The sequence below is a fragment of the Mizuhopecten yessoensis genome, unplaced genomic scaffold, assembly GCF_002113885.1.
Source record: "Mizuhopecten yessoensis strain PY_sf001 unplaced genomic scaffold, ASM211388v2 scaffold10483, whole genome shotgun sequence".
Lineage (NCBI taxonomy): Eukaryota > Metazoa > Mollusca > Bivalvia > Pectinida > Pectinidae > Mizuhopecten > Mizuhopecten yessoensis.
In genome coordinates this window covers 333259-358227 of record NW_018408569.1, presented here as the reverse complement: position 1 = coordinate 358227, position 24969 = coordinate 333259, and the positions used below count along the sequence as shown (strand labels likewise).

The window sequence follows — 24969 nt, the reverse complement described above, 5'->3', positions numbered from 1 at the left end:
ATACATTCTCAATTTATATGTCAAATTAAAATTTGAAACTGTGCCATGTTTGTTACATACTCGAACAGTGCCGTTTAAATACATGTTAAGATATTCCATTTATATGTCAAAATTAAACTATGTAATTGGGCCGTGTTTGTAATTTACTTCGACCTGGTGTTTTGAAATCCGTGTTTGATACATACGCAATTTATATGTCAAATTAAAACTAAAAAACTGTGCCAAGTTTGTAATTTACTTCGGCCGTGTCTGCTGAAATATGTTTGCTTATTACTCGATTTGTAATAAAAATAGATCTAAATGAATGTGTCGTGTTTGTACTTTATTCGGGCTGATGATCTGAAATACGTGTTTATTAAGCACTCGATTAATATGTCAAATAAAACTATGGAACTGTGCCGTGTTTGTAATTTAATTTTTGGTGTTTCGAAATTCGTGTTTGTAGCATTATCGAACTCTGCCGTTAGAATACATGTTCTACACACTCCATTAATGTCAAATAAAATGATGGAATTGTGCCGTGTTTGTAATTTACTTCGGCCTGGTGTTTTGAAATACGTGTTTGATACATACTCGATCTGTATGTCAAATTAAACTTTGAAACTGTGCCTTGTTTGTTACATACTCGAACAGTGCCGTTAAAATACATGTTAAGATAATCCATTTATATGTCAAAATTAAACTATGGAATTGGGCCGTGTTTGTTATTTAATTTTTGGTGTTTCGAAATTCGTGTTTGTAGCATTATCGAACTCTGCCGTTAGAATACATGTTCTTCACACTCCATTAATGTCAAATAAAATGATGGAATTGTGCCGTGTTTGTAATTTACTTCGGCCGTGTCTGTTGAAATATGCTTGCTTATTACTCGATACGCAATAAAAAATGTTTAGATGAATTTGTCGTGTTTGTACTTTATTAGGCCTGATGATCTGAAATACGTGTTTATTTAACACTAGATTAATATGTCAAATTAAACTTTGAAACTGTGCCGTTTGTTACATACTCGAACAGTGCCGTTAAAATACATGTTTTATACACTCCATTAATATGTCAAATAAAACTATATAATTGTGCCGTGTTTGTAATTTAATTCGGCCGTGTCTGTTGAAATATGTTTGCTTATAACTCGATTTGTAATAAAAATATCTTTAATTAAATGTGTGGTGTTTGTACTTTATTCGGCCTGATGGTCTAAAATACGTGTTTATTAAACACTCGATTAATTTGTCAAATTAAAACAATAAAACTGTGCCGTGTTTGTATTTTACTTCGACCTGGTGTTTTGAGATACGCGTTTGCCTCGGTAGCCGTGATCGCTAGCGCGCACAGTCATTGTACTACTGTGTGCTATCAAGCGTGAGCTTCAGACCACTTGCTCTCCCAATAATTTCGGTTCGAACCCCAGCGCTGGTGGGGAAAAAAGAGAGTGATGTCTGATAGGGTTAGTTGTTATCCCTCCGATGGCACGGTGGTAAATCCCCACTTGGGTTTTCCTCCACCACGAAAACACTATTTGTTCCCTTAGCGGCGTCGTAATAAAAGCTCTACAGAGCTTTTGTTTGTTGTTGACAATTGTACACGACGTTAAATAAAGATTATTATTATTATTATTATTACAAGCTAACCGGTAATAAGATTTATATATATATTTTAAATGCCGCCGTGACTTTTCTCCATAATTATTTTTATTGAAGATTTAAAAGAAACTGTGGTTAGGTATACATGTAGCAAACACTAGTGAAAGCAAGTTTTTTTTTTTTTATATATAAAAGCACTGGAATCAGAGTCTTGAGCATAATCAGCCCAACAGAACTCAAAATATAAGTAGTGCATTTTATAAACTGATTTTCTATTCATATAGTAACAGTGATAGAGACCTAACCCCGGGGCCTGGAAAGTTATCCCAAGCAGGCACTTTCTTTGAGGAAGAACTGTATAAAGTCAAGAGTGTAATCAGCCCAAGAGAAATCAAGATATTGTGCATTAGTGCATTAAACAGATTTTCTATTTATAGTGACCCATTGACCTTTGACCACTGGACCTGAAAAGTTATCCCAAGCAGGACTTGATAAAATCTGAGTGTAATCAGTCCAACAGAATTCGAAAAACAGTGCACAAACTGATGTTCTATTTATAGTAAGTGACCTTGACCTTTGATATCAAAGGCTGAAAAGCTATCCAAAAGCTTAAGCAAACATTTTATTACACTGAATAAAGTCCACGTATGCACACACACAAGGTTCTACACTTAAAGTTGATAAGTTGACTTTAACATTCATGTTTTTTTCTGTATGTTATTACCTTCTCCATAACATATTGGATGAAGTTGCTAAGTGTTTAAATTGAATCAGTTGATGATTTTCTATATAAAGCAACAGTGACTTTGGCCTTGACCTTGGAACCCTGAAACACAACAATGTCCAAAGTATACTCATACTTGACCTTTGCATAAAGTTTGACCAAAATCCATGAACGCTGGAGTTGCTAAGTGTCTAAATTGAATCAGTTGTTGATTTTCTATATATAGCAACAGTGACCTTGACCTGACCTTGGTACCCTGAAAAACAAGGGTATACCCATATTTGACCTATGTATAAAGTTTGACCAAAATCCGTGAAAGAATGAAGTTGCTAAGTGTTTAAATTGAATCAGTTGATGATTATCTATATGTAGCAAGTGTGACCTTAGATCCCTGAAATACAACGATTTATGAAGTATACTCATACTTGACCTTTGTATAAAGTTTGACCAAAAACTGTCAAAGAATGAAGTTGCTAAGTGTTTACATTGAATCGAGACGGGACGCGACGGGACGGGATGATTTTCTATATATAGCAAATGTGACCTTGGCCTTGACCTTGGATCCCTGAAATACAAAGAAATCCCAAGTATACCCATACTTGACCTTTGTATAAAGTTTGACCAAAATCTGTAATGAATGAAGTTGCTAAGTGTTTACATTGAATCGGGATGCGACGCGACGGGACGCCTGATGCCGCACCAGGGCAAAAGCTCACTTGTCCTTGGCAGGTGAGCTAATAACAGATAGAAGGACAGACAGACGTAAAATCTGATTACTAAAGATGTGCAGGGGTCCTAACAACAAATTGTGTAATTGAATTGGAGAATCCCCCTTTGGGACCCCACTCCTCCCCCTAGGAAGCCGGAGTATTATGAGAGAGACCCTCTGTTAAACGGCATTCAGTCTTTTTAACCAAGTAATGCTCCAGACCATTGGTTTGAAAACATCATCAAGCCATACAGAAGGACTTCAAAGGATGTACTGTATNAATAAGTAAGAAAAAGTTTATTTTGATAATTTCCTATGTGCGAAGGGCCATAACTCCAGCAAAAAAAGGAATATTAACACGGGGTTTGAACTCAAACTGTAATCCATTATGACAAAGCCACATATTAGGTAACAAATTGATGTTGCAAGTGGTAGCGATTTTTTTTTTGCGAAAACATTAATTATGAGATTTCTTATGTGCAAAGGGTCATAACTCCAGCAACAAATGAAGTATTGACACAGGGTTTGGACTCCAACTGTAATCCATTATGATAAAGCCACATACTAAGTGGCAAGCGGTAACGAACAAAGCATGGCAAACAGTTAATTATGAGAACAATTCCAATGTGTGAAAGGGCCATACATGTAACTCCAGCAAAAAAATAAAATATTGGCACGTGGTTCGAAATTGATCTGTAATCTATTATGATTAAGCCACATACAAAGTTACAAATTGATATGGTAAATGGTGGCGAAACAAAGTCTGGAAAACTTAAATGTGACTGCCGCTGCAAACGACAACGTGTGATGACGGACAGACTGATCATTAAGTGTTCGCCATGCTTCTCAGGCGGCACGACCAAGGAAAGGCAGAACAGTGAAGAAAGAAAGGAAAGATTTAAGATCCCAAGTGTGTTGCAATGGGGGCAGAAGATCTATTTTGGTCTGTTCAATGTCCCCCAAGTAGTAGACCTGAAAGAAAATCCCCGATTCTTCAGGGGGCCAACTTTTAGCCCCCCCCCCCANTATATGTTTCGCATGTCTGAAATTGTCTGACATTGTCAGTATGGTAAGTTTTAAGCAAAACTTCAAACCTATCTAAAATTTCTGGATATTTTTTTCCAAAAACAACGGGAAGAAAATCTACATTTTAAAGAAAGTGGTAGCTATGGGAGCACCCTATATATGTTATAAATATAACAATATTGGTACCTTGCAAAACAATAAGCAAATTTCGCAAAACCATCAGTTCTCAAAAATCACCTAAACATGACATATTTTATCTAAAAGGAAACTTGGAACCTATAGAATTAACAAACTATATCCGATATATAACAGAAAGGAATGTGAGGAAATCATGTGAGGGACACAACTCACAGAAATATTATCCAAAGGAAGACAATCAATCATAACTGCACAAATACTTAGAGTACATAGCAAGTATTCCTGGTTTAAAACAGAGAGTATGAGTATTACTTGAAACAAATTTTAAATTATATAAGAAACAATTTTCAGAGACATCATCTAAATGAAAATTAATTGATTGATATAACAGTCGAGATGCATTAAAAATCCTCCCCACACGGAAAGTAAAACAAACATTACAGTAAAATGTTCAAACCTGGCCAGCATGGTGTAAAGTTTCACCTTTTGGTCTTTTGTAACTTTCAGCTTTCTTGGCTAATTTTGTGCATTTTTAAATATCTCCCATTCTCATCAGATGTATATGAAGTGCATAACAAATGGAAAAATAAAAATATGAATGATAAACTGCCAGAATAAGATGTATAGGAAAGCAAACAAAGGGGCACAACTCTTCGAGTTCGTGAAAATCCAGTCCTTACTTTCTTCTATTTTTAGGATGCCTCTACACCAAAGTCAAATAACTTTGGCTACTTCAACTTCTGACAGGTCAATGACCCTTGATGAGACTTATTTAGCTGTCAAAAGTCAGACCAACAAATACTGCAGTACAAGTTTATGTCAACTTATGTATTAGTGGATTTGAACACCACTCTAGATATGAATGTTGAACAGAAATATTTTAACATTTAAGCGAACACATTTTTATTTTTTTTTACAATCCTTTAAACACAGATTAAGAGAATGAAGGGTTTAAATATTGCTTGTTGATGTTTAGTGGATCGAACACAGTATTCTAAAAGATATGATTAAGGTTTCAGACTCTTTTCGGTTATCAGCATCCTGTGAGGAAACTCCATGTATTGTTGCAGAAAAATGTCAACAAATAATATGAAGTGTAATGCAGTTGATATAGAAAGTTCAATTCCTGCTACATATATATTTGTAGTAAAGTTGTCAAAGAATCAGATATTTGGCAGACCTTTCTTTTACATATAACTTAAAAGTGGTTCAGGAATTTATAAAACCCTAAAATCAAACTGATTCCTATCCCTTATACAGAGAACAGTGTGGAAATAAAGATGAACTGAAGGTATTGAGAATAACGTCAGGTAATTCGGGGAAAATGGACTTCCATTGTGATTTTACATATTCATAATGTGTTTATACAGCCTCCCTTAAGTAAAACACATTCCATACATGTTTTCAGCCTGTTTTTGTTGCCATTATCTGTCCAGCTTGTAACATCTCATCTTTGCTAGCCAAGCGTTCTTTTGTATTCAAATATTCATGTATTCATCCTAAGCGGATTTAGTCTTGTTCTCTAAGCTTTCAAATTATTGAACCTGGCACAGGGACTTGGCACGAATTACCATCCTATGGTCCACATATTTTTTGTATATCATACATTATATAATATACATATGTGAAGGTTTAATAGTACAAATCTAAATTATGAACCCTTGGCTATTGAAGATGGTGAGATAACGAGGTTCGATCGTAAAATAAGATGTGTCTTCAGCAGTATGCTCCAGTGAAATTACACTATAAAGTCAGCATCAATCCTGCGCTAACACAAGGAGACAAACATACCACAGACTCCCAAAACACAAATTAATTAAGCACAAACTCACCACACGCATGCATCTAGCAAATGGGGGAGGCCGTCCTTAAATGACCATGTATAGCTGTTGAATCTGTGGCTGACTGGCATGGCATGGCATGTTACTTCAAAATACAAGATACAAGAGTCATTATTTTACGTTGAATATATACACTGCCCTCCAAAAGTTCTGTTACATATTTTAAATTTTGCTGTTAAATTATATTTGACCAAACTATTGGAAAAAATAATTTTCTTTACATGCTTTTCTATTAATGAAAAGGGTGATGATGTGATTAAGATGATTTGCCATCATTGATTATCAAAATTGAATTACAAAAAGGGTTTTGTAAAACAATTCTGTTATTTCACATTTTACATAAATCCATCAGATGCTTGAAAATTGTTAGATTTACTTAAATGTACTCGGTATTTGATTTTAATTTAGTTTGAAATGACAAAATACATCACTATTCACCATTCATTGATTATTTGTGATCTTTTAAGTATAGTTGTACTATTCAATCACTTTGCAAATACTCATGAGAGGAAATGCAGCGAATGACAAGAGAAGAACGATTCCAGTGTGTTTTTTACCATTGCAATGGTGTTGCTGCCGCCCAAACTTCAAGAATTCTTGGAACCAGCAGGTAAGTGAATGTTTTCATCGCGGATTTTGGTGCATTTGCAAACTTTTCTTATCCAGAACCTGTCTATAGTTGTGTTACTGTTTCTCTTTCGTTGCAGACAGAACGTGTACAGGGCCATTAAACGGTTCCATGATACCGGGAACAATGAGGATCGCGAACGTTCTGGCTGGCCACGGATTTCTACCCCTCGGGATGATAGATTATTATTCCGGACCAGCCTCAGAAATCGCAAAGATAGCGTTCCTGAGCTTCGAACGTAGAGGATCCAAAATGGTGTGGTAGCGTCGAATACCACAGTGAGGAGACGATTACACAATGCGGGATTGAAAGGTTGTGTTGCTGTCAAATAAACACTTTTGACTACTACCCATCATCGGAAAAGATTGACATTTGCACAGAACCATGCAAATGGGACATTGGTGGACTGCTCGACTGTTTTATGGACTGATGAGTCTAGGTTCACCATTTTCCAAACAGATGGCAGGACCTATGTGAGAAGAAGGGCAGATGAACAACTGCGGCAAAACTGTGTAGTGCCTACAGTTAAGTTTGGTGGTGGCGGTGTGACTGTTTGGGACGCGATGTCCTACCGAGGGACTGGATACCTCACTCCTTTGAAAGGAAATCTGAATTGAACCAAATACATTGACATTTTAGAAAACAGCGAGGTACCATCAGCACATCTGCTAGGCTATGGAAGCAACTATTTCTTCCAGGATGACGGTGCCCCATGTCACCGGGCACGAATAGTGAACGAATGGACGGAGGACAACAATATTCTGTCTTTGGAGTGGCCCCCACAGTCCCCCGACTTGAACCCGATAGAAAACTTGTGGAGAGATCTGGGTTTTGAACTTCACCGACACAAGAGCAGAAACCTAAGGGAACTTGAAGCTGCCTTACAGCTTGCATGGGATGGAATACCTGCTAGGATATGTAGAATTTTGGTTAGGAGTGTGCCTGCCCGTATACAGGCTGTGATTAGAGCTCGTGGAGGATACACTAAATATTAATGGAATTACAATGTTTTTGACAATTTACATAATAGCTGATTTTTGTAACATTATGTTAACTTAACATAATAAAATAAACAGAAATAATTGTCCAATAACTTACAGATGATATATACAAATGATAATAAAAACAAGATTAGCATAATTCTGTACTTTAATTTTATATCGAAAAATGCAAATGTAACAGAACTTTTGGAGGCCAATGTATGTTATATTATAGGCTCTCAGGAGCTTGTATTTCGACAAACATATATATATATATATATATATATAAAATGGTAAAACATTGTTACAGTGTAAGGCAAACAACAAATTTTATCACAAGATAGCTACGTTGAAAGGATTAAGATAAAGAGGCTAAATATTCATGCTGTTTGGTAGCCGTTAATATTTAAAGACATTTTAGTATTGATGCTGCTCATGACGCCAGTGATGTATTTTGCTTACAAGTTAAAGCGTCGTTATCCAAAAAGAAGAATAGTACAAATTCAAAAGAATTGCCAACAGCTCCTGTCAAAAGTCAAAAACATTCCTCTCATATTCTATCTCGTCACCTGGACGTTTGTAAGTTAGAACAGCTGGTCTAGCAGACGCTTAAACTATGTACACAATATATATACAGTTATACCACAGTATTGTAATTGTCTCGGTAGGGCTACGAATGCGTTCCAGTTCAGGTAATAGAGCATCAAATGTATTAAATTCAAATAAAGCACCACTTCACGACAATCATGGATTCATATGGGTACAATGTTATTTAAATAACATTCATACAGTGCATGCAAGCTGAAATTAACAAATCATTTGTTTAAAATAACAAGTCATCATTTCCATGAAATTATCCAAATAAATAAGATCTTTATGTCAAAATAAACTTCAGGTTTGATTTAGTATTGTTTAATGTATGTCCTATCAACAGCTGTACATGGTCATTTAAGGACGGCCTCCCCCATTTGCTAGATGCATGCGTGTGGTGAGTTTGTGCATAATTAATTTGTGTTTTGGCAGTCTGTGGTATGTTCATGTTTGTCTCCTTGCGATAGCGAAGGACTGATGCTGACTTTATAGTGTAATTTCACTGGAGCATACTGCTGAAGACACATCTTATTTTACGATCGAACCTCGTTATCTCACCATCTTCAATAGCCAAAGGTTCATAATTTAAATTTGTACTATTCAACCTTGGCAGATGTAGCCTTGTGTTAAACTTCCCTCCCCTGCCACCTTGCATAGACACTTTACTAGCAAAACTTTAAACTTTCAAAATTATTTCAGCACTGGTCGCCTATGTATTTCCTTGGTTATCATTCACAGTTAGAATATGGCCAATTATCTCTACCAACTGATCATATACAGAAATTTTTTCTTTAAGTATCGTCCTCCTTTGTTTATCCGATAATTTTAAGATAAAAAAAACTACACACAAGCTTTAATCACGAACTTTTCTTAGAATGCACCTATGTATAATCTTCGGCACGATGAAGGACACAAGTTAAGATATACTATTGATGCCGACATGTACAAATGTATGTAAACTGTAAAACGAAAGTAGGTCTGGGCGATCGCAAACATTTAATGCTGATATTTTCGCATAAATGTCAGTTAGTACTTGATGTGATAGTAATGGATTAAACGAGTGTTACCTTGTGTTTTATTCTAGTATATCAGTGTCTCAATACATACGGTATTAATCTGTTCATGTTCGATACACGTCTGTTTATAATTACTGTCCTGATTATGTTGTGAGGTATTTCCGGGTCACGTTCTCGTATCAAGTGCGCTTCCGGTTACGTCATATAATGCACAAAATCTTGATATTTATTAATTAAAGATAGTTTAAAGAATAAGCGAGTTAATAAATTAATATCAATACATAGTAAATATTATTTTCTTGAATGTTTGCGAAGCAGACGACGTTTGATCATAATCTCGACACTAGAACATTTTTTCAAAAAAAATGTGTTTTTAACATTTGAAAGAAGAAATTTTGAAGGGGGATTTTTTTGTGTGTTCTTTTATGAATTAATGAAAGTGATACAAAAAAGAAATATAAGAAAAAATTGAAAGTAAATCTATCAAAAACATCATCCTTAGAGAGTATGTTCTGGGCATGATCGTTTAGAATCTTTTCAATACTTCAAACTCTTTCAAACGCGCATCAGCTCGAGATTAGGCCCTGTTTACAAAATGGCGACTTGAAGTAGCAAGGCGGATTAAATTGGAACTTTAATTGTGAATATTTCGGCAAGTAAACATTGTTCACAAAGCCTATGTGGTCTGTTCATCTAATTAAGTCAAGATGTACTCAGACCAGTCGATGTTTAGTCGCTAGGGTCATTCACAAGAAAAATAGTATTATTATATAAACTTATTGTAATTACATACTCGAACTGTGCCGTGTTTGTAAATTACTTCGATCTGAGTTTTGTTAACATACTCGAACTGTGCCGTGTTTGTAATTTACTTCGACCTGCTGTTTTGAGATATGTGTTTGTTACATACTCGAACTGTGCCGTGTTTGTAAATTAATTCGACCTGGTGTTTTAAAATGAAGGTGTTTGTAACATACTCGAACTGTGCCGTGTTTGTAATTAACTTTGACCTGGTGTTTTGAAATACGTGTTTATAACACACTCGAACTGTGCCGTTGAAATAATACTCTCCATTAATATGTCAAATAAAACTCATTAAAAATTAAAACTGTACCGTGTTTGTAATTTGCTTCGACCTGGTGTTTTGAGATACATTGTACGTGTTTGTTTTATAAAATAAAAACCACGAATGTCGTATATTATACCACGGACTTAGTCAATGCACTGGCCACTAGCCTAATGTAAAAACGCATGTAAAATTCATTTAACCGCTGTTGAAATTTACTTTAATACTTTCGACAACATGTTTTCTTCCAACACTGGAAACAAAAAGAAAGGCGCCGGTACACCATACTATCTGCGTTAGTTGGAGGATCGGTTGTAAATGCCCTTTGGCCACGACATTCACAGGTAACACCTCTGAGGTAATTAGTTCACCTGTTAACTCACAGGTAGGTATCGTAAATGCCCTTGGCTATAGTATAATGTGGTAAGAACTACAGGTAATTAACATACCTTTTAATTCACAGGTAAGATATTTAGATGTGTCAACTGTTTATTACTATACCTTAGCTAAACGTTATAGTGTACATTGAAAGAAGTTAATGCAGGCACGGAATACGATTTCCGTTATTCAGTCTTGAAGGTATAACTTATCTTACTAAGGATTGATGTCTTTTTTTTGTCAATTGATGACTTAACCCATACAACACATATTGGTTGCTGTCATTACTTACACTGTTTTGCAGATAATATATAAATATGGAAAGTGGGCGTGTCAGAGTGGTTACGCATAACAAACAAGTATTTCAAAACACCAGGTCGATATAAATAACTAACACGGCACAATTCCATAGTTTAATTTTGACATAGTAAGTGTATAAAACATCATACATGAAATTTAAAACACCAGGCCGATATCAATTACAAACACGGCACAATTCCATAGTTTTATTTGACATATTAATGGAGTGTATTATTTCAACGGCACAGTTCGAGTGTTATACAAACACGTATTTCAAAACACCAAAAAGTAAAATACAAACATGGCACAGTTTTATAGTTTAAATTTGACATATTAATCGAGTGTTTAATAAACACGTATTTGAGACCATCAGGCCGAATAAAGTACAAACACGACAAATATATTTAAATATATTTTTATTACAAATCGAGTAATAAGCAAACATATTTCAACGGACACGGCCGAAGTAAATTACAAACACGGCATAATTCCATAGTTGTATTTTACATATTAATGGAGTGTATAAAACATGTATTTTAACGGCACAGTTCGATTATGTTACAAACACGTATTTCAAAACACCAGGTCGAAGTAAATTACAAACACGGCCCAATTCCATAGTTTATTTTGACATATAAATGGAATACTTGAACATGTACTTTAACGGTACTGTTCGAGTATGTAACAAACACGGCACAGTTTCAAAGTTTAATTTGACATATAAATCGAGTATGTATAAAACACGTGTTTCAAAACACCAGGCCGAAGTAAATTACAAACATGGCACAGTTTTATAGTTTTAATTTGACATATTAATCGAGTATTTAGTAAACACGTATTTCAGATCATCAGGCCGAACAAAGTACAAACACTACACATTCATTTAAATATATTTTTATTACAAATCGAGTAATAAGCAAGCATATTTTAACAGACACGGCCGAAGTAAATTACAAACACGGCACAGTTCCATAGTTTTATTATGATTACACCAAATTATCATAGGTGAACAAAGCACAGACACGTTGTTGATTATGAGGCGAGCTGCCGACAGACACGTATTCACACATGAACGGAACTACGGAATAAACCGGAGTTCTCAATATCCCAACAATACCCACCCGAAATAAGTGATAGACGTTACGCTCTGTACCCGAAAATGAAGGAACTCAAACGTAGTCATGTGAACGTCAAAATGGCATACGACACCCTCTATGTGGACGGCCGTCCGTACGATGACCTCCGGCAATATCAACGCGATACCGTTCCATGGAACGCGAACGTGGGTCTCCCCAGCTGGAACGGAGGAGCTGGTCCCCAGGAACGTAGTCAAGGCCCCCAACCAGAACGTGGACATGAACGCGGTCCTCCGTCGGAACGCGGGAGTGATACATCTCGTACGGCTCCACGAGCACCCGGGTGCGAGCTCGCGGCCCCCCAGGGCCCCGGGCGTGGCTCGGCCAGCGTTTACTCAGGTCCTTCAGTGTATTCTGGACAGCATCCTCCCCAAGACCCAGCATATCCCCCAGGACAGGGGCACCAGTCCCTGCCACGCAACGGGCCCCTGTAGGACAGACACTCAGACACGTTTCTTAACGAACCACGACATAATTTCAACATTGAACTCAAAATTGGTTTACTAAATGTATGTGGTCTGAAATCCAAACTTCTCAATCCAGATTTCCATAATCTGATATCTAAATACGATTTATTACTGTGTGTTGAATCTAAAACTGATGAACTCGATGACATAAATTTGCCAAATGAATATGCATACTCCGCTAAACACAGACAGAAATGTAAAAAAAAGTCTGGCGGTATTATTGTAATTTATAAACAAGTTTTGTCGAGGTTTTTAAAATTCCATAAGTCCGAGTCCGAATTTGTACAATGGTTTGAAATTTCGAATCACATTTCGAACATGAATGAAAATGTTTTACTTGGCTGTATCTACATTCCTCCAGAATATACAAAATATGCATCTGATAATGCTTTTACTGAAATAGAGGAAGAGTTAATTAATTTTTCACAAGGAAAGGATAATGTTATCCTGGCAGGTGATTTTAACGCAAGAACCTCGACATTACCGGACTATATTGAACCTGATGAAAGACTATTAGATATATTAAATGTTGTAGATAAGAATGAAGATATTGATAATATGAACTGTGTACGTCAACTTATTGAGCAAAAAATCCCCCTTCAAAGATATAGTCAAGATAAAGCCCGACAAAATAGATATGGGAATCTGCTAATTGAAGTATGTAAAAGATCATCTCTTTTTATTGCAAATGGTCGAATATGTAAAGATAAACACATAGGAAGAACGACATGTAAAGATACAAGTGTAGTAGATTATCTTATAGTAGATAGTTCAGCTTTTAAACTTGTTTCAGAATTCGAAATATGTGATTTTAACCCAATGTTTTCGGACGTTCACAATCAAATCCACTTTGTGTTAAACTTTACATGCGATACACAACCCCCATTAGATAAGAAAGAGGATAACTTTGATAATAAACGTGTAACATGGGACACATCCAAAAAAGATGAATTCACACAGGCACTTAATATAGATGTAAATCTTGAACTCCGCGATATTAGCACCGCTATAGACCAAATGAATGAACGTGATAATGTAAACTGTGAACAAATGAACGCGGTGGTTAATGACCTTGGTCAATTTCTTATTAAAATGGCATCTAAAGTGTGTGGAACACAACAAAAAAGACGTAAAGGAAAAGTAGATATGAATAAACCGTGGTTCGATAAATATTGTAAGTTAAAAAGAATTGCCTTCAACAAGATCAAGAATAAATATAAAACAGACAAATCATGCACTACTAAAACAAATATGAACAAAAAAGGTAGTGAATACAGGAAACAACTTCGAATAAGTTATAAAAAATATCAAGAAAGATGTATTAAAGAGCTTCGCTCGTTATCTAAATCTAATCCAAAATCATTTTGGAATACCATAAATAAATATTCTTCAAATAAAAAGAAAACTACAGATATACCAATAGATACATTGTATCGTTATTTTATGTCATTGAATGCAAAGGATGATGATGATGAGGAGGATATTTGTGTAGATGATGATGATGATGATGATGATGATGATGATGATGATGATGAGGATGACCATGAGGATGAGGATGAGGATGATGATGATGATGATGATAATGAGGATAGTTGTGTAGAAGATGATGATGATGATGATGATATTTGTGTAGATGATGATGATGATGATGATGATGATGATGTAGATGATGTAGATGATGATGATGATGATGATGATGATGATGATGATGATGATGATGATGATGATGATGATGATGATGTATTAAATGGTAGAATAACAGAAGAAGAAATTAAAAAAGCATTAAAACAGCTTAAAAATGGTAAGGCTCCTGGAATGGACAAAATATTAAATGAATATTTAAAATATTCTCCACCAGAGATGATAACTATTTATTGTACCTTGTTTAATGTTATATTAGATACTGGTATTATACCAGAAAACTGGACTATTGGTATAATTAAACCGATGTACAAAAATAAAGGGAATCCAGAAGATCCTGACAATTATAGGGCCATCACGCTCATAAGTTGTTTGGGTAAGTTATTTACATCTATCATAAACAATCGCTTGAACCACTTTGGAAAACAGAAGAACTTGATATCTAGTAATCAAGCGGGGTTCCGAAAGGGACACTCGACTGCTGATAATGTTTTTATTTTACATATATTAATTTCACTCTATCTTAATAGTGGTAAAAAACTTTACTGTACTTTTATCGATTTTCGCAAAGCGTTTGACACCGTGTGGAGAGCTGGGTTGTGGCAAAAAATGCATAATAGTCGTATCAAAGGAAAATGTTTTCAGATTGTTAAAAATATGTATAGTAATATTAAATCATGTGTACAATACAATGGAAATACGTCAGATTTCTTCCCGTGCCTTATTGGGGTAAGGCAGGGGGAAAATCTTTCACCGTTCCTTTTCTCTTTGTTCCTAAACGATTTAGAAACGTTTTTTAAGTCCCTTGAATGTGTTCCGCTAGAAATGGTGAAAGAAAAAATATCTGATGAACTGCATATTTTAATTGAAATTTTTGTCTTGCTATATGCAGACGATACACTTCTTTTTTCGGAAACTCCAGAAGGATTACAAAATGCATTGAATATTTTTCAAGAATATTGCGATATATGGAAATTGAAAGTAAATACTGATAAAACTAAAATTATGATATTCTGCAAGCGGAAAAGTAACCAAAATCATGTCTTCTTTCTCGGAGACGTAATACTTGAGATTGTTGATTGTTTTACATACTTAGGTATTATATTTAACTATAATGGAAATTTCGCTAAAGCGCGAAAAAAACTGATTGATCAAGCTCAAAAATCATTATTTGCACTTTACAAAAAAAATCGGAATCATGCGCTTCCGATGGACATACAAATTAAGCTTTTTGATTCTGTTGTAGAGCCAATATTACTTTACGGCTCAGAAGTGTGGGGTTTTGAAAATTTGAAAACGCTAGAGCAGACGCACCTGAAATTCTGTAAGAGAATTTTAAAAATCAGATCTAGCACTCCTACTTTTATGGTATATGGAGAAATCGGTCGGTTCCCAATGGAAATAAATATTAAACTTAGAATGGCACGTTTCTGGAATAATTTAATCGATACGCGTAATGAAAGTAAACTCAGCAGTATATTGTTGAGATTGGCACTTAATTTACACGACACTGAATCAGATTCTTTTAAATGGGTTATTAAAGTTAAAGGTATTTTTGATGAATCGGGGTTTTCATTCATTTTTGAAAATAAGCTATGTATGAATAATATGTTCTTTAAAAATCACCTTAAACAAAGACTTCGAGATCAATTTATACAAAACTGGTTTTCCGAAGTTCATAATTCGTCGAGAGGTGAATTCTACTCAATGTTCAAGTGTGAATTCGGTTTTGAAAAATATTTGATAAAATTGTCAGAAAATAATAGATTACCTATTACCAAACTACGTACGTGTAATTTGAAATTTCCCATTGAAACTGGGAGGTGGCAGAATATACCAAAAGTAGATAGGATATGTAACCTTTGCCTTGAAAATATTGGAAATGAATTTCATTATCTTTTTACTTGTAGTAATGTGGAAGTGAAAAATTTACAAAGAAAATACGTTCCAAAATACTATCGTACAAATCCAAATGAAAATAAAATGAAAGTCTTTTGTCAATATGTCACGAACAAATTCTGAAAGGATTATCAATTTCCCTAAAGAAATTGATTCCTTTACTTTAAGCTAAAACATAAACATTATACATATACTATTGCTTGTTGCTTCTATAGGTCCATAATATTGAAGCACATTATGGGTCTATATCACCGATATGTACAAATCAATATGTAAAGTAGGTGACTATGTGAGTATTTTGGATACGAAATGTATGCATATGTGCGTGTGTGTGTGTATGTATCTGGGATGTAGTCATATGTTTGTGAATATAAGTGTGTATCCGCGTATATACGTAGGCGTCTGTTTGTTGGTATGCATTGTATGTGTATGGATGTGCATATATATGTATATGCAAAGGTCTGGATATATGCGTGGCTATCTACATATATGTATGCATTGCTGTGTCTAATTACGAAATAGTTCATTTGTACAACATGTTATCATGCATATATATATATCAGTATCTTCATATACATGCATGCACCTGTCCATCCTGTCATAATTTAATATATGAATTCATGTACATGTACCTCATGTTACACATTTTCATGTGTCTGAGTGTTGGAAATAAAATCTGAAAATCTGACCGGAGCTACCTGGTGATGCTTGACACCGCCCGCGGCAGCTCGAAGTGGTCGACAGGCTACTACTCGGTTAGATCAAAGGTCTAGCTGACCGCCACCGCAGATCATGTTGCCGCGGAGCACAGTTAAATAAAGGGGGTAAAATAAAAAGCCACCAGTAAAATAAAAATCCGGGAGTATCTTAAAAGTCCAACGAGTAAAATAAAACGTCTAGGGGTAAAATAATAATCCAGGAGTACTTTAATTCGTTAGGGGAGTACAATGAAACACGTATTAAGGTTAGTTTGATTCACTTGTATTTTAATCATACTGTACAATGAAACACGTACTAAGGGTAGTTTGATTCACTTGTATTTCAATCATACTGTAAAAAAACGTACTTGGTTGGTTTGGTTCACTGGTATTTAAATCATGATGTACAATAAAACACGTACTTGGGGTACATTTATTCGCTGATCATGTTGTACAATAAAACAAACGTTTCGTAAAACAAGGGTAAACAAAAACGCCAACTTGATGTGGCGTAGAGACAAATAGGATTAATCGTGTGTTCAGTAACAGAAACGTCACTTTTGTGGTATTATCATGAGTATACGGTATGTATCAAGAACTCTTTTAGTGCTTTTTACAGTTCAGACTACCGGTAGCCGACGGCTACGTACGTCACGGGTGAGCGCTCTGACCGAGCGCAGGTAAGATTGACTGGTGCGCGTCGCTACACTGCCGATAAGGTAAGCCTGTCGCGGACGAGAGCGTGGCCGGTCGGCAGACACGAAAGAACCCGACAGTACAAAAGAAATTCGTAAACTAAACGATTTTCCGTAAAACTAAACGGTCGGCCGCGAGAAGACAACGCTCCACCAAAACGGAACACTGTTCCTTGAAACGTAAACACTGTTCCTTGAAAAGTAAACATGCAGTTATAAAACAAACACTTTTCCGTGAAAAGTGAACATGCAGTTATAAAACAAACACTGTTCCGTGAAAAGTGAACATGCAGTTATAAAACAAACACTGTTCCGTGAAATCTAAACATGCAGTTATAAAGCAAACACTGTTCCGTGAAAAGTAAATATTCAAAACTAAACACAAGACTTCGAAGAATAAACGGTGGTTTAAAGAATAAACAGTGTACCGTGAAATATCAACGGTAATTAAAAAAATAAACATAAAAAGAGAGAAAAATAAACGGATTTTGAAAAATAAACGAAAAAATGAAAAAAATGAACGGTAAGGGTCCACCAGTGTGAGAAGGCTACTCTGGTAATGGTGTGCTGTGGTGGGGAGTGTGGAAGGTTACCTCGGGATCAGCTCAGGGACAGGGTTTCTCGGGGCTGCCAGTGATCATCTCAGGAACAGTGTACCTCGGAGCTGCCAGGGATCAGATTAGGGACAGGTTACCTCGGAGCTGCCAGGGATGACCAACTCGGTGACAGGGTACCTCGGAGCTACCCGGGATCGGCTAGGTGACAGGCGTATATCGGGACTGTTAGCGATCAGCTCGGGTAGCAAGGCCATACCTGGAGCTGGGATTGTCAGCATTCTGATTTGCTGGTTGTCGTGTGGTTGGAGAGGTTGTGTACGTCCAGGCGACGTGTGTCGTGGTTCGACAGCACGGGTTGATGGGGCAGAGGTACTGTCCTGGCCCACAATTGTATCATTTGTAAATTAGTTGATGTTTTTAAGTGTTATTGTTCAACCACAACCACACATTACACCAAGTAGAATCAAGCATAACCTACGATGGGACAAACATATTAACAACATCACAGCCAATGCCAATAGGTTTTCTAAAACGCAACTTAAAAATAAACTCACCACGTATAAAAGAACATGCATACAAAGCACTAGTCAGGCCAAAACTTGAATATTGCTCTTCCATTTGGGTTCCACACAACACAAACCAAATTAAACAAATAGAAAAAACACAACGAAGAGCAGCACGCTACGTACAAAACAGATACCACAACACTAGTTCCGTAACAGATATGATCCACACACTACAATGGCCAACACTACAAACACGGCGCAGCTACACAAGAATTATCCTTTTTTACAAAATCATACACAAAATCGTGGCTTTAAACCCAACTCATATACTCACACCCGTAGACCCTCGCACCAGACAAGCACACCCTCACGCATACAAACACATATACATTCTTTCCACACACAATAACACAATGGAATCTCCTTCCCAAAGCAGCAGTACAATGCACAACACTAGAAGACTTCAAGGCACACTTACCCTACACAGCCCTTGAACCCCTCATCACGACAGATTTTATCTTTTTATCTATACCTTGCACAAAAATCCCAAAACAAACACTAATCACTAAAAGTAATCCCCATTTGCACGCCTTTGCAACAGGACCCCCCGAGGGCATAAACATCAAATTGATGGAGCCCCCGTACGACAAAGAAGAAGAAGAAGAACTGCTCGGCCAGGTAGCCGAGGATCCCAATCGCTTCTAGAGCAGGTAGCTCGGTTATAAGTGAGATTCACACCATGCACACACGCTACTAGGGGTTGCACGTTACATGTGCAAAGCTTTAGTGATCTAGAACAGAAATGACAACAGCGGTTTTGTTCGATCCGGTCCCGTACCGTCACATGATCATGATATCTCAAATTAGACTGGTTACTTCAGCAATATTAATAATGTAAACAAAATCGTCAGAATCATTAATCTAAATTCAAAGGAAATAAAAAAAAATACAAGCCAAGGAAAATGTATCAAAGGTATAGATAGTTACCCGTAAGCTAGAGCGCATGTCTTCATCCTGTGTCCTCACGAGCTCTGGTCCTGTCTTAATATGGTCAGGCGTACCCTTCCCATCAGACACCAGTATGATTCGTGCATGAACTGGGATATTCCCCACGATAATTGCACCAGCTAGGAGAAACAGAAAATATTTAGATTAAGATTGACTTTGCCTGAAATACATCATTTAATCAGAAAGGGCAATGTGTTAATTTTATAACAACCACGATCGTTACTGATACATGTAGATTTTGAATATTTACCATTGCCCAGACAACCAGCAAGGGCCATAAGCAAGCCACCAGCTATTGGACTTCGACCCCTTGGAATGAGGGACCAGATTTCTCCTGACAACAGAACACAACAGCCACATTAGTCTATACTATATAAACTGGGAAATTTCACTGATTAGATAGAAGCTAAGAACATTTATTGGTCAAATTACCATTTCAATGAAATTGTGCTAAAACCATTTCCAATTGTTCAAGTCCGATAAAAACAATTAATCGTTTTGATATGTAATAAATATGTGCCGACTTGATTTTTTACACGGCAAAACAGTGTACTACAATATTGTGCATTATCAGAGCGAATAGCGCACTTTTAAATTCCTTACGTAGTGTTGCTTTAACAGCATCGTAATCCGACGTCAAGTGATGCCAGACTTTGGTAATATATCCGAAAGTAGTGACGGATATATTCTCGTTCATATCAATTGTACTTGCCCCTGTAGCGAATAGAAAAATACTTAATGTAGAAAAAGCATCTGTCGACAAAAATAAAACAGTACATGAAGTTCAAGGCCGTCTATTTATATCTATACACAACTAACGGGTTAAATGTCATCATCATAACTCAGACAGCATAGACGCCATTAGATGACATCCGTATAAGCACACGCGACGGATCAAATATTGGTTTTAACAGATAATGGATACTGCACGGAAATAAAAACATATAACGTCCTTATCCCCATAGAAAAATGAATTTTACCAAGAGATATTTTATCTATAAACTACTATAAACCACTTTACGGTGTCCAATTTACCTGCCCCTGAATTCGAAACTGCACACATAACAAAGTTTTCTGGATGAATATGAAGGGGAGAATTTCATAATTACTGATGTAAGATATTTACAGATTAAAAACTCCAATTATGACGCAAGGAGTCTTCAATACAAATATGAAAAAAAGGTATATTTAAAAAACATGAATCTTGAACAGGAAAGCAAACCTTCTACGTATTTCATTGCAAATGACATCATTTCCTCAAACGGCGCCCCTTCCATGCTCTGAGAAGTGTCTAAACACAGGACAACATCCGGGCCTTTAGCACGAACAATATGGCGTTGGGAATCTTCAAGAAAACACACGATATCCCTCAGTGATCACCTAATTTATTATTTATGGTATTTATAAACGGTACCAAAATCAGAGTGAATGTTTCTATTGCAAAGGTGTATCCGTTTACTTTTTATCATTTCTTATATTTGTCAAGTAAACAGATGAATTCAGTGTATCAAGCAAAACTATACTTTGGATTCAAAAATAGAAAATTTGTGATGAATTTGAAATATATATTACCTTTGTCTTTTTCCTTTTCTGCGTATGAATGCCACTGTTGACATACCAAGGCTGCCAGCATAGTGTCGCTACCCTGTCCGTCCAGGATGTCCGGACTTAAACCTGGTCAAATAAAGAACGCAAACTCATGGTAGGATACATGTAGTTGACATATCAAATGAACTGGTTATAATTTCTGTAAGCATACTTTGCATCTGATTTTTTTTATCACTATATGTCCATACATCATTATGTTTTATAATAATCAGTTGAACGCAAACTTGAATGTATCAAAACAGTGTTGTTATATCATGCTATCTTAAATTAGAAATCAAACACGATATATATTCATTTTCAACAAAATTATCATAGTTACATATTATTCTTTATTACTTACCGGGCATGTTCTTGAAATCTGTCTCGAATCTATAATATATAAATACAGGCAGAGTTGACAAACATTACCAATATGAACGGTTCCTGATATCTATATAGTTATTATATGTAAGGACATTCAAATTGATGTATGTCTTGTAACGCATTATATATACATGGGGTATGTCACTAAGATATATATACATTTGTATCTAACTTTAAAATATTGGTTTAGTAAAAGCACTGCCCTAAAAATGTAATTACACGTGTAAACTGGAAAGAATTAAAACATGTATTACCAAGCATCCTGCTCCTTGATACGGACAGAAGTATTCTTGATGTTCACATAGGGTGGGTCTAAATCAGATTTGGCCCCTGCTATATTCGGTCGCTGGCTTTCCATCTGTTTCTGTTGCGTGAGCTTGTCAGTCTTAAGTCTATTGTCGGAGCTCTCTTTTGTCAGGCGCCTCTTAAACCCGGAAGTGCACACAATTGATGGTAAGTCATCCACAGGATCTGGCGTCTGTTCCTTTTGAGCCCCGCTTTTGACTTTTCTTTCAGTGTTCATTGGCTGTTGAACATGTACAGGTTGCGCAGTAGTTAAACGTTTCACTTTAATATCAGGACCACTGCGGATGTTTTCGTCTCTTATTTTTCCACTTCTTTCAATGTCTTTCGATCCCGCTTTTATCAGTCCCTGACCTTCATTTCTATGCTCTTCTACTTTCTCGGCCTTATGAATTACGTTGATAACATCATTAACTTTACAACATACTACGTTAACAATTTTTTTCAGTTCGTTGAAACGTGTGTCTCCTCCGTCCATCACCTCTTCCAATCGCCTGGCTTTTGCCCTCATGTCTGTTGTAATATCAGGAGATATACACTGGTAATTAGTACGTCATTTAAAACAGGTTTTCAAATAAACGATTCATAAGTTCATACTGTATGACTTTAATTGTTGATCGAAACAAATGTTTTATATACATGTAGTCCTGACTTCGTGAAATTATTTTTATTTACATAAAAATTTCTAAAAATATCAAAATCATGTCAAACCTGCAATTTTCGGTGAGGTTTCTTCAAACACAGACTGTTCCCTTTAATAAAGATAGAATAGATTGCAAAAGTATATGCACATCATTGTCTAGGACAGATTCATCTATAATGTCGTCGACTCACACATCCTTAACAAAAAATTAAAACCAAAATGAATTTTAAATTATCACAATACAATGTTTTGATTGTTGATAAATGTTACATGGACCAAATACACATGTAAGGCATTAAAAAATTTAATCTGTATTTCAATTTATAATTAGATAATTACAATGCTTTTATATAGACGAATACTTACTTGGCCCTGATCTGAATTTGTTTGAGGACTTTCCCATTGGTGTCCTCCACTTTCTCCAACACACTGCGAATAGTCTGCAACTGGGTTATATTAGAGTACAATTAAACATTTAAAAGTTGTATAAGTCAAAGTTGTTTCTAAAATAAGAAATGCACTTTCATGATGTGCAATAATTTCAAACAGTATGGATGTTTACAGGGTTATAACAAATACTGAGTTACATTGAATACAAAGTGAAAATAGCTAACGTAGAATGAAGTACTTACTTCCTTTTCAAGGTCCTGAGCAGATAATTTGGTAGTTTTTTCTTGTCCCAATAGTATGTTATTTTGACTTGCTACCGTCGTCATGATGGTCAGATGTTAGCAGTAATTCGCTGACACAATATTATTCGGCTGTAAAACGAAAACATATCTCTGGACAAATATCACACTTGTAAATAAACTAAATTATCCGAATACGATCGACGAAGACGATGCAACAAATAATCGATAAGTAAAACTTACACCATCTTACAAATTTCAAGTTAAAGAAGTAGTCCTCACTGGGACCGGGTCTGGACGAGTAACGGTCCTCACAAGCCCGGTGCCCGTCCTAGTGATTGACAGAGCAGCAGTCTGACGCCACTCCTTAGACACGCACTGTATACCAGATATTATTTAATTATTTAAATTGAAAAGCTTTATTACCACTATCTGGTACAAGAAAGCTTTCGTGTAGCAGTTGGCACATCTCTCGTCCAAAGTTTAATTTGAGAATTCTACTTTCTCTTTCGACCGGGTTACAATTAATGTATCTATGATACTAGTACTGCCACGTCAATCGCGATGACCCGTATAAAATAAAATAATCAACTACGATGCCTTACTGCGTAGATTGTAATACTCCTATCTATTTGTCATGTAAAATAGTGTAGGAACGAAAATAGAGTGTAGAGGTGTAGTCTCCTAGCGTATGTAGATTCCAGCCTACCAGCTACGACACTAACAGTAAACATCTAGTGACCTGTAGATCTGGAGTGTCTACACGGTATTGTGGTGAATTTCGGGAGAGTTATCTCCCTTGGACCGTGGACCGCGCCGACACGAGATCTCGTGAGCTACGTGATATCATCGCTGTGACGCGTTGGCGCGGTCTCTTATACTTCTAGACATCGAACCAGCAACACGTGAGTGAATTTCCTCCACCTTGTCTTTGATTTCAGGAGCTGAGAGCGTTTGCAACTACTTGTTGTGACGGTGTGTGTTATTCACACACCGAATGCACGACAATTGGTGTCATAAGTGAGAAAGAACTCACGCTATTCGCGCTATTTTGACATTTTTTTCCATATTTTTTTTCTACCTTGCTGGTCCCCTCTCGCTCGCACGTGCGCTGGCCATTTTGTTGACCAGTGCGCGAATTACGAGTGAGAGATTTTGGGACAGTTCTAGCAGTTTATTATTGTTTATTTAATTATTTATTAGGGGTAATTCAGAGTCGGCGGTGTTTTCACTGCCGTTCTGAAATTTAAATTTAATTTAATTTAGTTTACTTGTTAGGTTTTCACGGAACTTCATTCGCCTGTATAGTGGGCCGCCCATATTGGCGGAAAACATATGACAGGCGAGACTTGAGTTATCGTTAGTATAGGATATAATTTTTATATTGTAGGGAAATTATTATATGTTTAGTTAGGTTATTAATACATTAGGTTAGAAATTAGTTATTTTAGGAATTAGAAATTATTTTGTAAACTGTAAATCGTAGTTGTAATCGTTGGAATTTTGTACGGGACGGTGGCACGTGTCTAATATAGCACTGTTAATATAAGTCCTTGTATATAATTGTGTAATTGTTTAATTAAGTGTGTTGACTTATTTCTTTCTTGGAACTTTATATTTTGTCATGGCTGTCATAAATATACGGACAGCTACAGTAAATGAGCTGTGCACGTTGGAGGGTTTAGACCCCGCGACGGCGCAGAAAATCTTGAGTATAAGAGATGATGATGAGGGGCTCACTCTGGAGAAACTGGTGACTGTTTCCAGAGTGGGCATTGAGAAGTGGCAGAAATGGCTAAGTGATGGGGTCATCACGGGCATAATGGTCACTGCCCCTGT

The 24969-nt window shown here is 36.2% G+C and overlaps 1 protein-coding gene across 1 annotated transcript in view; it reads right to left on the bottom strand.

Annotated features, from left to right (window-relative positions):
* Positions 1–21182: 21182 nt before the first annotated feature.
* LOC110460820 overlaps positions 21183–24969 on the bottom strand; it is an 8846-nt gene continuing 5059 nt past the window's right edge. The window contains exons 2-7 of the mRNA XM_021513978.1: positions 23134–23262; positions 22868–22947; positions 22570–22610; positions 21810–22371; positions 21533–21561; positions 21183–21258 (exon numbers count right to left, since the gene is read on the bottom strand). Of these exons, the coding sequence (XP_021369653.1) occupies position 21561; positions 21810–22371; positions 22570–22610; positions 22868–22947; positions 23134–23217 (768 nt within the window). The 5' untranslated portion in view covers positions 23218–23262 and the 3' untranslated portion in view covers positions 21183–21258; positions 21533–21560. The remainder of the gene's footprint in view (positions 21259–21532; positions 21562–21809; positions 22372–22569; positions 22611–22867; positions 22948–23133; positions 23263–24969) is intronic.